Genomic DNA, 14,503 nt, shown 5'->3' on the forward strand with positions numbered 1-14,503 from the left:
TTCTTTTTATTACACTTCAACTATCTCAAATATAATGAAAGCCTATTTTTGAAAACTGAAATCTGAAAACGAAAAGTTAATAAGAACAAGTTTCTTCATATTATATAATAATCTATAAATTTGTTTACTCGTAAACATTAATAATCCCCGTCGCGATTGGCGCTAAAACTTGAAAAACAAGGTCAAATCACGAATCAAAACCTATTCAGAGCTTGACTAATAGGTGCACGTCATGGGACAGGAGACTTGAAAGTGGGAAAAAATATGCGGCAGCTGTTTCAATGAAAAATAACGTGTCATTAATCATAACGGCAAAAGAAAGGAACGACAAGGTTGCACGACAAATACCTTCCTGTAGAGGACCCATGTTTGCATTTGCTCGCCGTAACGGCCATTCCGAGCTCAAATCTCACTTTTGGTACCGCATCAGATAGCTCTGACATTTTGCGTAATGAATGTGAAAAATATGTCGGTTCTTCGTTGTGTTTTTCGTTAAAAAATAGATTGAAGCCGTCTCTTGTTTGACTAGAGAGAGAGAAAATACTCTCTATAGTATCGTTTGCTAAGTATTGAAGACAGTAATTGTTGTAACTGCCCAATAATTAATTATCGATTGCTGTAAGTCAATCGAGTAACTAATTAGTTTTAGTTTAAAATTGCTGTAAAGTATTGTTTTGATTACATTAGCTTCATTTTACATATAAACGCACCGAATTAGGATTGTTTCATTCGATATAAAATTTGAAAGAATACTTGGACTGGAGCAGGTTCGATTATAAACATTAAAGTTTTGAAAAGCTTCTTTAGGGATACTCTGTAGTCGATACTGAACAAAGACATATATTTTTTTTAAATCTGTCTGCCTGTTTATCTGTATCTTGCAAACTTATCGTGGCACAATTTTTTTTTATAAATTTGAACAAAACTTACACAACTTGAGTTCACATTACGAGCATGAACATTGGATACTTTTATTCCGAAATTGAGCACAGTTTCCTTGAGAGACGGGATGAAAGTCAAAATATCTACTTCGACAATTTTGTTGACTTCAAATAACTGAATTGTTGGGACCCTTAGTTCATGTCTTGATATGAATCATATTTATTTAAACGAAATATTTCCTTATCATTTGAGTGGTCGATATAAAAAGAGCTTAACATACCGTTGTTTCATTTTAATATCCTCTAATACGGTTCTTATAAATAAAACATGTATTACAATGTAATCATATAAAAAGAATTTTTATTATTATTTCTAAGTAAATATTTGATTAATAAATCAAATAAAAAAAAAATCTTTACTAATATTTGAAAAAAATAAATAAATAATTCAATTCGAACTTAAATAATTTTTATTTGTATAAAGTGGTATTTAAATTTTGTAAGTATTTCAAGATTGATTCATTAACATGTTTAACGGCTTTTATATATTTCAAACTTATTGGTTTGGTATTTGAAAAGTTAGTAGCACTACCATAAAACTTTAATCGGAAATGTAGACGCTTTTAGATGCATTTAGACCTAACGGAAAGAATAGAAATCGTAAGCAAAATTACTGGTACAAGATTAAGCTAACGCGACAGTACGAAGTTACAAAAGAGCTATTCAGGTATGGGCAAATATACAATCTAATACATATTATAGAAGCCAAATATCGCTTTACTTTATGAAAATTCATTTGAGACCGACAAGTTGACAAGGATGAAAAAGGAATCATATCATAGATTCTGGAAGCGTGTGGGTAAACCAATTCTTAATATCTTTCAGCAGTTTGAGTATTGTAGATCACAGCTAAATAATACTGCTTTCAAGCAGTGTTGTGTTCCTGTGGTGAGTAAGGTAACCAGAGCTCCTAGTCGGGATAGGGTTAGGGTCGGCAACGCACTTGTGATGCTTTCGGTGTTGCGGGCGTCTATAGACTATGGTAATCGCTTACCATAGGTGCGCCGTACACTTGTTTGCAAACCTAGTTGTAGAAAAAAAAGATAGAAAAATAAAGACGCTTGAATCATAATTCCATATCTAAGAAGACTCCGTAAATGATGAAATAAAAATGAAAAATAATTTAATTGAAATATGTATATGTCATTACTATTGTAAAAGTGTTTACAATGCTTGTCGTAAACATAAATAGCCTTTCCTATACGATAGTTATAACACATGAATGAAGAAATTACATTATGTTGGTTCATTTCTGTCTTTCGCTCGGCTACACTTCTACACTGAAACTATTAGGGAAATGAGTTTTCGGTAAAATATTTTGAGTAGGTTCGATTTTCAATTTTAAGTACAAGAGAATCGGTTTACATTTGCATGACGCGGACATCACACACAAGTCTGACGTTTATATGTGTATTGAAGGTAGCAGGGACACAATAATTACCCACATTACAGCGTCGGCCTGACCGTGGAAATGGAAATAGGTATGTCAGCGGGTCGCAATGACCGAGCCCAGGCCCTATGTACCTGTAATTTTATACTACTTTGATCATTTTACTTGAGAGACCAATTTAGACATTCGAATTATTTTGTAAGTTCCTTAAAGTTTCTATCGTAATTTGGAAAATCTAACAAATACAAAGCAAATAACGGTGCATTTAGTGATTTTATAAATCAAGTAAAAAAAGAACATACAGTTTCATGAATGTATTTACTTCGGTAAACCAGCTTAAATAATTTGAATAATATAGTATTCACTTAAAGGTGTAGGACAACAAAATTCAGACCACGCTTTTAAATATTAATGTTTATCACCGATAAAGCTAAAGGTATGTACCTCTGGGATACAACACACACTAAAAGCTGCCCGAAATAAAATAAAAGGCATATGAAGGAACAATCTACACAGAAACAGTAGGTATTTAATTTAATATGTTTTATTTTAGATTAAGACAATATTCAATAGAAATAACTATAATATCTGTACAAAGACCACTAATATTTCTTATGAACAATTTATTTATAAAATTAACAATAGATTAGAATAATATTTCATTGAATATAATTTAAATAAATAATTAAATTCGTCAAAATAATCGAATGTTTTATTTGAAGATATTACTTGTCTTTATTTGCGTTTCACTCTCGAGCGGTATTCATAAAAGCAAATTTTAGTATTATATATATTAGAAAATTAACTATTAACGCTGAAATGTGTAATGAACTTTTAGTTTTAGTTTTAGATATTTATTTTCGTACTCAAATAATGGGAGGTAAATTAGAAAATTAGTCTTAAGCGAAGGTCGTATAAGTATATTGTTACGAAGATTTAAAATTCTTAAGAGGCTACGAGTGTATTAATCCTATTATCGTGTTTTCGATAATGATAAATATAATTGTGTTTGCTCGCAAACGAAAAAAAAATATCGAATTCAATTACATACCGAACACAACGAAACGACGAATGTAGACGAAAAAACAGTCAAGTAAATACGCCCTATCAAAGATTACCAGAGATTAAGAGAAGACCAGATTTCTATCAAAATCGATAAATCCATTAAAAAGTTGTGCAGTTTAATACAATGTAGGTCGATGAAAACATTGTCAAGTAAATTCGCAAAATTAGATATAACTCTAAAAGTACTTGTCAAATCTCAATTAAATTTAAATGGGACCAAATAAGACGCATTACCATTCAATTAAAACCAAAATTCATTGAAATCGATTCACCCAGTCAAAAGTTTTGATGTAACATACATAAAAAAAATACAATCAAATTGAAAACCTCCTCCTTTTGTGGAAAGCGGTTAAAAATAGCTTCACTACATTTATTTTTGTCATGTAATAATGTGACTTTCTAAAGCATTATAATATACCTAAGTTATTTCTATTGTACCTATTTCTATTTGATATGATTTAAATTGTAATCGATTTCAATAAAATGGATTCAAAATTACAGAACAGCTATTAATATTCGTTGCTGTCCTATAAAGTTATGAGAAATTTGCAAGGGGAAATAAACTCGTAACGACATACGAAACTCGAGTTGTGATTTGAGCTACGCTGTTACAGGTGACGTTACTTCCTGACCGGAATACAAGTTAGTGGTTGAATTTTAGTGAGATTTATAAATATTAATAAATACTTTTCATTTTGTTTTTCATTAAACGTAACAAACATGTTGTTATTACTAAAAGACCCGTGCACGTGGTATTCTTTTTTTTAATCATAGCAGTAAATCAGAATTCAATTAATCACAAATAAACAATCAAAATCTTCTGCTTTAAACAGCATGGATGAAATATATAATTTGGAAAATTATTTTTTATGAAATATTTATAGCATGCTACGTAATTTGAAATGTTATTTTTCATGTAATTTCTCCACAAGTTCGCGTCAGACATCCCGGTTTCCGTAATCCTCATCCAGCTCCGTCGGTCCAGTGGGCTGGAGGACGTCCCACACTGAGTTTGCGAAGACGCGGTCTCCACTCCAGGAAACGTGTGCTCCAACGGCCATCGGTCCTGCGACACAGTTGAACAGCCCGCTGTCACTTTAACTTGCTAAATCTGTGGGATATGTCGATTACTTTCGTTCTCACGCGGATAGTCTCATTTTTAATCCTATCTTTGAAAGAAACCCCAAGCATTGCGTGTTCCATTGCACGTTGAACGACTTTAAACGTGTGGACCAGTCCCTTCGTCAGTGTTAACGTTTCGGTTAGGTATTTGGCATAAAGCATATTAAAATTTTGTTATATGATATTCTTATAGGTAATTAGATCAAAGACGACATCTCATATGGTGAAATTCATCATGCTGCTGAGTATGGCACGTGTCATGTATATTCATATTTGTGTATATTTGACATACATACATACATCATCCTTGTTCAGGGAAAGATGATCTAAAATATAAAATTTGGTAACATGTATGTAGTCTTTCGACTAATTGGAAGCTCCATCTTTCTATATTTGCAGGGCGCGGGCGTAAGTTATACTCGCACTCTTTACAATATTATGTAGGTAGTACTTAAAAAGATTATAACAAAATTGTAACGTACACAGAACACGTGTATGCGTGCGCGCTCTTCGGCGTGTCGATCGTATGGTGTGGCGGAGGGAGTAACTCAGAGCAGTGCCTAGGACTTGCGACCCAGGTGTAGGTTTAAGGAGATCCCCTTTGAGATGCGCATCAACGCTCACCTTCACTGCTCGAGTTATACGCTTCGCCTAGCCAAATTAGTCGTAATAGATAACAATTAATTCGTTTGCACAAATTAATTATTGAACGAGCCTAGGTTAAGCTACTAGCAGGATACAACAAGTGTATCGTGCCAAGCCAGAGCCAAGACTGCCTTAGCGGCGGTTGCACCGTTCGTTTCGTACACGTCAGAATAACTCGAGTAATATAATAAATGAGGGTAGATGACTATCGAACGATGTGCTAGGTGGCGCGATCGTTGCATCTGTTGTTTATAATTTCTTTTCTAATTGCGTATGACAGTACTAGTGTTGACATGTATATGATACATTTTTGTACATGTAGTATAAAATATTTCCTACAGTAATTCAATTCTATTCATAGAGAGAGATATATTTAGAGTGAGTGAAGAATTCATCTACCGGTAGGCTGACGCCACCGAGCCCTAGATGTATTATGTTAAGCTTACAAGATGCGAAATATCTCAGTCAGGCCGATGTTTAACATATAAATTGCTATCAATTTTTTAGATTTATATTTGCAAGGCTGTTCGACAGAGATAAGGCGAAGCGGCTCGGCACCCTGCTTTTATTGCATAAGAATAAAGTTCATATCCGTTCGAATGATGCGAACCAAAAGCGATTATAGAGATTCTGGTTTAACTCAAAATGTATTGAGGTTTACTTTACCGATACTGTTTTAGATATATGCACATGTGTCTGTAAGTATTCACGCCTTCAATTTTACTGCTCATAATTTGTTCACGGTTAATTTATGTTTTATAATAATTTATTTTAATTAAAATACTCAAACAGTGTGCGAGTAACTACTTACTACTGTCGTTCTACTCACTACTTGACTACAATTGTTGTTCAAATGTAATTGGATCTTATTTAAATTTAATAAACTTTTCGAGTATATTGAATCTATGGATTTTACATCATATACTTTAGTATATAATTAAGTTATCAAAAGTTTAAAATCGACATATTCTCAACACAGAGTTCTGAATATTCTGACGACGCATAACAATTTTTTGCAGAACAAAGTACCGAATCTGCACGTCTTAAAACAAAACAAACTCTATAAATACCTACTATTTACATTGTTTTAACATTGTTTTTTCGACCAATTTTTTAATAATAACAAAGACGATTAATTTGCATAAATATTGAAGTTGTTTGAAGTGAAGTCTGTTTACGACACTCTACGAATATTTTGATTTTATTTATTTAATTACCATTTTTTATTAGTGAACCAATTTAGTTAATTTTATGCGAGACTAAATATTGACTAGCATTTCTTTAATAAAGAACAGTTTCTGTAGTAAAGTATCTCGATTTCTTTTACAAGCTCGTATCGGTGCATTTATGTAAATTATCTGCAACGATGCTCGCCCTGGGAATATTCTAGTTTCATGGTTCGCAAGGTCCATTTAAAAACACTAAAAATGAATTACACTGATATTATTTTTTACTTTACAGCAGACGTTCTCATTTTAAAAGAGATTCATGGTTTTAAATAAATATCAATATTATTAAATTAGATTAAAAATTAAACATACGTAAATAAGGTCTTTTATTACATTTGTTTTAAATCAACTGTTCAGTATATTTATCTTCGTGCAAGTTATAAAACTAATCTTAATAATGTAAGGAACATCAGAATGTCATGATTATATTAATGTATTAAGTTTTCGCGTTACAACTAATTGTAGGTTATGGTACTAAAATAACTCTAATAAATAAGATGGATGGCTGACTATATCCATATATTCATCACGATAAGCGCACCATCAATCTTTTTCTTATTTACTGTAGCCGTGCTTGCCGTTACCTCGCGACCTGCTATTTGATATCTTTCCGATATTACATTAGCTCTGATAAAATATCATACTTTTTTTTATTAAATCCGCTTATTATACAGTACATTAGTTCTAGACAAGATGGAGCTAAAAGGTTTTTCGTCTCTGCATTAATTTCAAGTTAATAGCTAAGTACATTTACAATTTTCACTAAAGTATTAAGCGTATTGCAAATTTTATTGCTTTGTTAATCTTGCTAAAACTACTTTATTTTTTATTTTATTTTTTAATCTTCATTCTGTGTGAATTCGTGCAAAGAGAAACTGTAGAAATTCTCTCTAAATTAAAAGTTTAATTAGAGTTTATGAAGTAGAGTATAATACCCTCAAGTTATGTGATAGTGACCGAGCAGTAATCGCGAAAGTCGTCTGCAGTTTTACATACATACAAGTCATGAATATTTATTCAATAGAGACATCTGAAATTATGAAACACATTAATTTAGGGAAAATCAAACAAACTCTTTTAGTATATAATTATATCAGTCCAAAAAAAAGTGTGTTTAGGTGAAACGGTATAATGCTTACCGAATTTTCTCGTTGTAATCGATCATGTTTGATCATGTACATAATTATGGCAATATAAAAAAAAAATCATGTGTTTTATCTAAAGCAAACGAAACACTCTTTTATTTTTATGTAAGAATGCAAAATATATTTTTAGTTATTTAGGTTTGAGGGCTTTTAAGCATTTAGGGCGTTTTCTAAAGTTTTTTCTTTTGTAGTACCTAACTTAAAAATGTCATCTGGAAAATTAAAAAAATAAAAATAAATTGACGATTGCTAGATCATTAAAGATTATAAAATAGAGTTCGTAAAGCTTTTAACACATTCTTAGCAATTAAAGCAGTAAGACATTTAAAGTAGATATATCAGTTATATTTTTCTCAATATTGATAAATAAAATCAAAATATTTCAAATAAAGAAATAAATAAATATTTTATAACATACACACACGGTCATCTGTTCTTATGCTGAGAAACTAAAGCTTATGTTATAGTTAAAAGCTGACTGTTATACTCGTAAGTAAATAGTTTTTGAAACATGAAATTTGTTCTTTTTTCTGTTCACTGCTCTAAAGTTTTTTAATTATTGTACTACTATGATAATTTCACGGATATTTACTAACGAAAACGTAGATAAACGAGTATCTATCACGTTTTCATTCTAGGTCTTGAAATCAAAATGATAATAACATCTCACAAATTTTAATAAAATTTGATATACAAGGAATTTAAGCGGTAATTTCATTTGGTTTTTCATAATATAATAGTTATATCCAGATTCTATGTTTAAATATAATAATTGTGTTGCTCGCAAACGAAAAAAATCCAACTTCAATTACACCGACAAGTAATATAACGTAAGTAGACAAAAAAAAAAACAATTAACAAAACGCAGTAATCCTCATTACGAGTGTCGAGGGTTTCCCTCGATTTCTCTGGGATTCCATCATCAGATCCTGGTTTCCTTATCACGGTACCACACTTTGGATATCTCTTTTCCAACAAAAAAAAAAAAAAGAATTATCAAAATTGGTTCATAAACGACGAAGTTATCCGGTCAGTTATACGGTCGAATTGAGTAACCTCTTCCTTTTTAAAGTCGGTTAAAAAATATGCCCATTTTTGGCGCGTACTTGTGGAGGCCTATGTCCAGCAAGGCACTGCGATAGGCTGAACTGAAATGAGTGAGATATTTTAATATCTGATTTCTAATTGTTATCATATTTTTTATCATTACAGCCTATACAGTCCACTGCTGGACATAGGCCTCCACAAGTTTACGCCAAAAATAGCGTGAACTCGTGTGTTTTGCCCATAGTCACCACGCTGGGCAGGCGGGTTGGTGACCGCAGGGCTGGCTTTTTCGCACCGAAGACGCTGCTGCCCGTATTCGGCCTGTATATTTCAAAGCCAGCAGTTGGATGGTTATCCCGCTATCGGTCGGCTTTTTGAGTTCTAAGGTGGTAGTGAAACTGTATTATGCCTTAGTCGCCTCTTACGACTCCTACGGGAAGAGAGGGGGGTGTCTATATTCTTTACTGCTGTAGCCACAGCATATTAAAATATATATCATTACAAAGTATAAAACAAAGTCGCTTCCCGCTGTCTGTATGCTTAGATCTTTAAAACAACGCCACAGATTTTTTTGCGGTTTGCTTCAGTAAATATAGTGAGTCTAGAGGAAGGTTTATATGTATAATAAATACATAACATAGTAAAGAAACACTGATTTATTTAGAATTTTTTAATGTAATGTTGTAAATAAATATAAAAAAAATGCGCTTAGATGGCAAATTTTCATTGCTTAATTTATATTTAGTATCAGCATTGCACCCGTGCGGAGCCGGGGCGTGTCGATAGTAATGTATAAAATATCAGTGATTGTAGAGTTATCCCGTAGCAGAGGCGCGTCGTTGTCGATGTAATTTTATAGTCCTGCTGGGTATAGGTTCTTTTTGAATATCATTGACTTTTAGTAAAAGTTATAAAAATATCCCTTTTGCTAAGTCTACTTTTTACATTAACAAAGGCTCAGGTGTTATATTTTGTCACTTTCAAATATTTAGCTTTTATTTGGCTTTCACCAAAGCCTTATATTATTTAAAAAAAAATATTATTTGATGTAAGTGCTTCAAGGATAAAATAATAATTATCAAAATTAAAAATAATTAATGCGCCTGTACCTTTTTGCCATGCCTGCCTGCATTTGACATGTTCAAAGTAAGTGTATGTTCACTCGTGTTTTCATAACCCTACGGACTTTACAATTTTGACCTTGGTAGATGTTCCTATTGGACGAATGTATAAAATAATTCAGGTGTCGAAACCAATGGGTAAATATTTACTTTTCTTTAAAAACTTTTCAGAGGCAGTGTTCTTAGATTCTAAAAACTTTTGTTATATTTGTGGTAAATAAGTTTAGGAAAGACCAACAGACCATATATAAGTTATAAAATTTTATACTTCTAACACTTGGAATTCTCTTAAACTAATCCAAATAAAATAATTGTGTTTGCTCGCAAACGAAAAAAAAAACCGACTTCAATTACATCGATAAATAATACAACGTAAGTAGACGAAAAAAATCAACAAACGCACTAGACATCACGACAATTTTCGAGGGTTTTCTTCGATTTCTCTAGAATTCCATCTTCAGATCCTGGTTTCCTTATGATGGTAGCACACTTAGGGATCCTGATCCTAGCTTTAAAACTAAAAATCTCGACCAATCTCAGTAAAACTCTTTACTCCACCAGGAATTGGTGGAATAATAAAATTTTATTTTAGATTAAAGGGTCAAAAAGATGAATTTAAAAAAGAAAACTTCAAAATAAAATATTTACACAAAGACCCAAAGCAGCAACAATGGCTAAAATGTATCTTTCTAATTAGTAAAAACAAACATTAAGCTTGAATATTAAATAAATGTCGACATCTTAAAAAATGCAATAAACCAACTTTAAGCGAGTCTCGAGCAAATACTCGTAAGATCCCCAGTACGAGTATCCGTTACGTAGTTTTATTTTATTTCATCTATTTGGTCACCAGCAAAACGACGCACAGCGAATATATTGAGTCACTAAAAAAGGTTTAATATAACTGTTTTACTTTAATATAACCGTAACGTTTTATATATGATTTACAATATTGATTATGATATTATATTAATCTCATGATTTATAAACTCTAGAATTTTGTTGAGTAATATATTATTTATATAATATAATTATCTTACAGACAAGCTTAACAAGGTATTAAATCAAATTAAATCTTTAGAACCTATAAGAGTTAAAAGAGGTCTTGTAGATAGCCTTGGATCATTAATAAAAAGTATTACTAGTAATTTAGAATATCTAGATGCTCAAAAGTACAATGACGCTATTCAAATATTGCAAAATAACGAAAATAAAATTATTTTGGAACTCAATAGTCATATTAGTCTTATTAAGGAATGGATATTCCTACATAACGGTATTTTAGATCAGTTTACTATAAATCAAAAAAAAAAATTAATAATACATTTGAAGTTCTTTTAGATATAAATGCTCGTAGTCCGCACAGTTTGCCCAATTATTAGGAATTATAAGTGATAATGTAGAGGATTTAGTGCTAGAAATAGTTAGGTAACAAAATATAATGGCCTCTATTTGTGCATCCAGCGCTCATCATTCTATGATAGATATAGAAGTATTAAAATTAATGTTATATAAGCTAATAAATATTTATAGTAAGGAGGAAATTCCTAATCCTCACATCGTATTGGTTTTACATCTGTTAATTATAATTTTAATTTAAGTATTTATAAGTCATTCTGATTTTTTTGATCCATCGATTATTTGCTCCTTACTTTTATGTCTATACCTATGAAATTGGTGTTTCGTCGTACTGGCTATTTCAAAACTAAAAAAAAAGAAATCGCTAAGAACTTGAATTTCAAATTATTTTATTTTAAAAATATAGAATTCTTTTTTTGTAATTAGTCATTTGTTTAATGGTTACCGTTCTATTTACATCGAATTTGTACGTTTTTCGTGATCATGGATATTTTAAAAATTCGAGTGATTATGGAGTATGAGTTCCGTCGTCAAACAATAACGTTTACGGTGTGAACACTACTAACGGTCGTACCACCCGTTATTGGTTTGCTCGCTTTCCTTCCGGAAATTTTGACCTAAGACATGAACCACGTGGTCGGTAGAAAATGTTGGTCGACAATGAAGAATTAAAGGCAATTGTGGAGGTTTGTGATTGTCAAACTACAGCTGAATAAGCAGCAGCTTTCGAAGTTAGCACTAAAACAATATTGGTCCATTTGCCTCAAATTGGCAAGGTAAAGGAGCTCGACAAATGGGAGTCTCACGAATTGAATGGACACCAGCGCGAAATACGCGTCGAGACGTGCCTAGCACTGCTCAACAGGCACACAAACGAAGGCATATTGAATCGAATTGTTACTTGTGACGAAAAATGGATTTATTTTCGAATAATCGCAGGTGCTCAGCTAGTTGGTTAGATCCTGGTAACCTAACCTAACCTAACCTAAACAATGCCTTAAACGAAAAACCCCTAAGAAAGTAATGGTAACTGTGTGGTGGTCTAAAGCCGGTGTGATTCATCACAGCTTCTTACCGAACGGCAGCATTACTGCAGATGTGTACTGTGAAGAACTAAACAATAATGGGGAATCTCGCATGTCTCCAAACAGCTTTGTCAATGGCTCGGCTCCGCTGCTCCTGCACGACAACGCGCGACCTCATACTGCAGCAGACAGTCTCTAAGTTACACACCAGATCTTGCCCCTACAGACTTCCACTTTTTCCAGAATTTGGCTAACTTTTTGGCGGGATTTGGCTTTTTTTAAGAAAGGCATCAATAAGTTACCACTACGTTGGCAAAAATGCATCGATTCTATGGATAATTACTTTCAATAATAAAAATAAAAAATATAGATAAAAAAATGCGTTAACTTATTTTAGTTAGAGGCTTATGTCCAGTTGTGCTCTGCGATAGGCTGAAATGAATGAATGAATGAATGGTGTTTCAATTTATGAAATTTTAAATTTAATTATCAACTGACTCAATTTTGATTCATTTAATGTTTTATTGGATTTTGTATGGCTAATTTTACATTTAAATTGTCTTGATGTGATTTAATATAATGTAACTTGATGTCATTTAATTTATTTTGACAACTTGTTTTGGTCTTATTTGTATTAATTTAATTTGGTTGGACTTAAGTGAGTTTAATATTATTTAATTTATTTTGATCTTTGTGTGCTTTTAATAATTTAAGTTGATGTGTTTTGTCTGGGCTTAGTTGGTTTAATTTTAGATCATTTTATGAATTAAGCTCCATTGATGAATGTTCTAGTAAATTTTAAGGACATTACAGTATAGAAATATTGTCTACGTGTTAATATAATGTTGCTTTTCAACTAAAAATATGTGTAGGAATCTTTGATCATAAAATTTAAAATTATAGTATCAATAAATTAAAGCATATAATGCTACGATGATAAGAAAAATATGTAATATTCTCATTAAATAGTTAATTGTTTAATTTAATTATTAAAACTGGTATAAACTAGCGACATCTAGTCCCCATAGTTTGACTTAACACTTAGAAGATAAATAAGTTCATTATGGCCAATAAATGTAACAGCTGTGGTAAATTCACATCCTCAGCAGATGGCGCTAAGTGCAAGAAATGCTCCCTTACTTTCCATCGTGGGTGTTTATCGAACTCGAGCCCTGGCAATACAGCTGCACCTAAATGGTTATGCAAAGGCTGTAAAAGCAACGACGGGTGTGCAGATGCTTTTTTAGATGATAATAGTGTTAGTAGTATCGAAGCTATGACAAAAGCAATTGAACTCCTACGCACTGAGCTATCGGCTTGCACAAAGGAGATGTGTTCGTTTAGGCAGGAAATTGGCTCCATTAGATCAAGTTTGGTTGAGTTTAACAGCCGCATAGACGCATTTGATGAACGTTTGTCTAAGTTAGAAAGGGAAAAAGAGATCCTAGACACTAATGAAAACACCATAGCCCAGCTTAGAGCGGATATTAATGAGCGAGATCAGGAGCTGTTGCTCAATGACATAGAGATCACCGGTATAACGGAGCTCGACGGCGAAAATCTTACGCATGTAGTCAACCTGGTTGGTAATAAAATAGGGGTAAACATCGATGAACGCGATATAGTGAGTGTGCAGCGCGCCGGTCCCCGCCGAACTTCAGCTACATCGACTCGGCCTCGAACCCGAGCCATCTGTGTGCGCCTGGCCCGACGTACTGTCCGCGACGAGATACTACGCGCGGCGCGCGTGAGACGGGGGGCGGACTCGGCCGGCTTTAACATTGATGCACAGCCACGACGATTTTACGTCAACGAGCGTCTCACTCGCACTAACCGTCAATTATTTTACGCTGCTCGCGCGAAAGCTAAGGAAGCGGGTTGGCGGTACGTGTGGACGCGAAATGGGCGCATATTCGCGCGCCGAGATGCTGGTTTAAATAATATTAGACATCGTATTGGATCTACCAATGACATTGAAAAGGTTTTTTGTGTATAGTTTGTTTGTATAATATTTTATCCCTTCTACATATTGTATGCAATAATAATATTGTTGTTGTTTCGTGTACTGATTTTTATGTTTTAAGAACTAGTTACCTGGAAATAGCTACGGTTAAACGTTCATATTCCATATTGGCGGTGATTATTGCCTATGTCGCCACGTCTCGCAAAAATAGTGTGATATACTTTATGGCTTTCGTTGTAATCATAAAGTATTATTCTACTGTAATAGTATGCAAACACAACTATTTGGATGATATATTTTTTTATGATGGGGGTACTTCTGGTTCATATATTGCTAAGCATTATTTTAATTACCCTTTACTTTATATGTTGATATGGTATATTGTGATTGTTGATATTATTTTATCTTATTATAAATATATATTATTCTATGTTTTATATGTGGTATCTTA

General features: G+C 32.7%; 1 protein-coding gene across 1 annotated transcript; it reads left to right on the forward strand.

Moving 5' to 3' along the window:
• The first annotated feature begins 13,152 nt into the window (after nt 1-13,152).
• On the forward strand, nt 13,153-14,085 carry LOC123655995. Its single transcript, XM_045591718.1, has one exon. It carries the CDS (start codon nt 13,153-13,155, stop codon nt 14,083-14,085), a length of 933 nt encoding a protein of 310 aa, XP_045447674.1.
• Nucleotides 14,086-14,503: the final 418 nt, after the last annotated feature.

Source organism: Melitaea cinxia, chromosome 8 (genome assembly GCF_905220565.1).
Source record: "Melitaea cinxia chromosome 8, ilMelCinx1.1, whole genome shotgun sequence".
NCBI lineage: Eukaryota > Metazoa > Arthropoda > Insecta > Lepidoptera > Nymphalidae > Melitaea > Melitaea cinxia.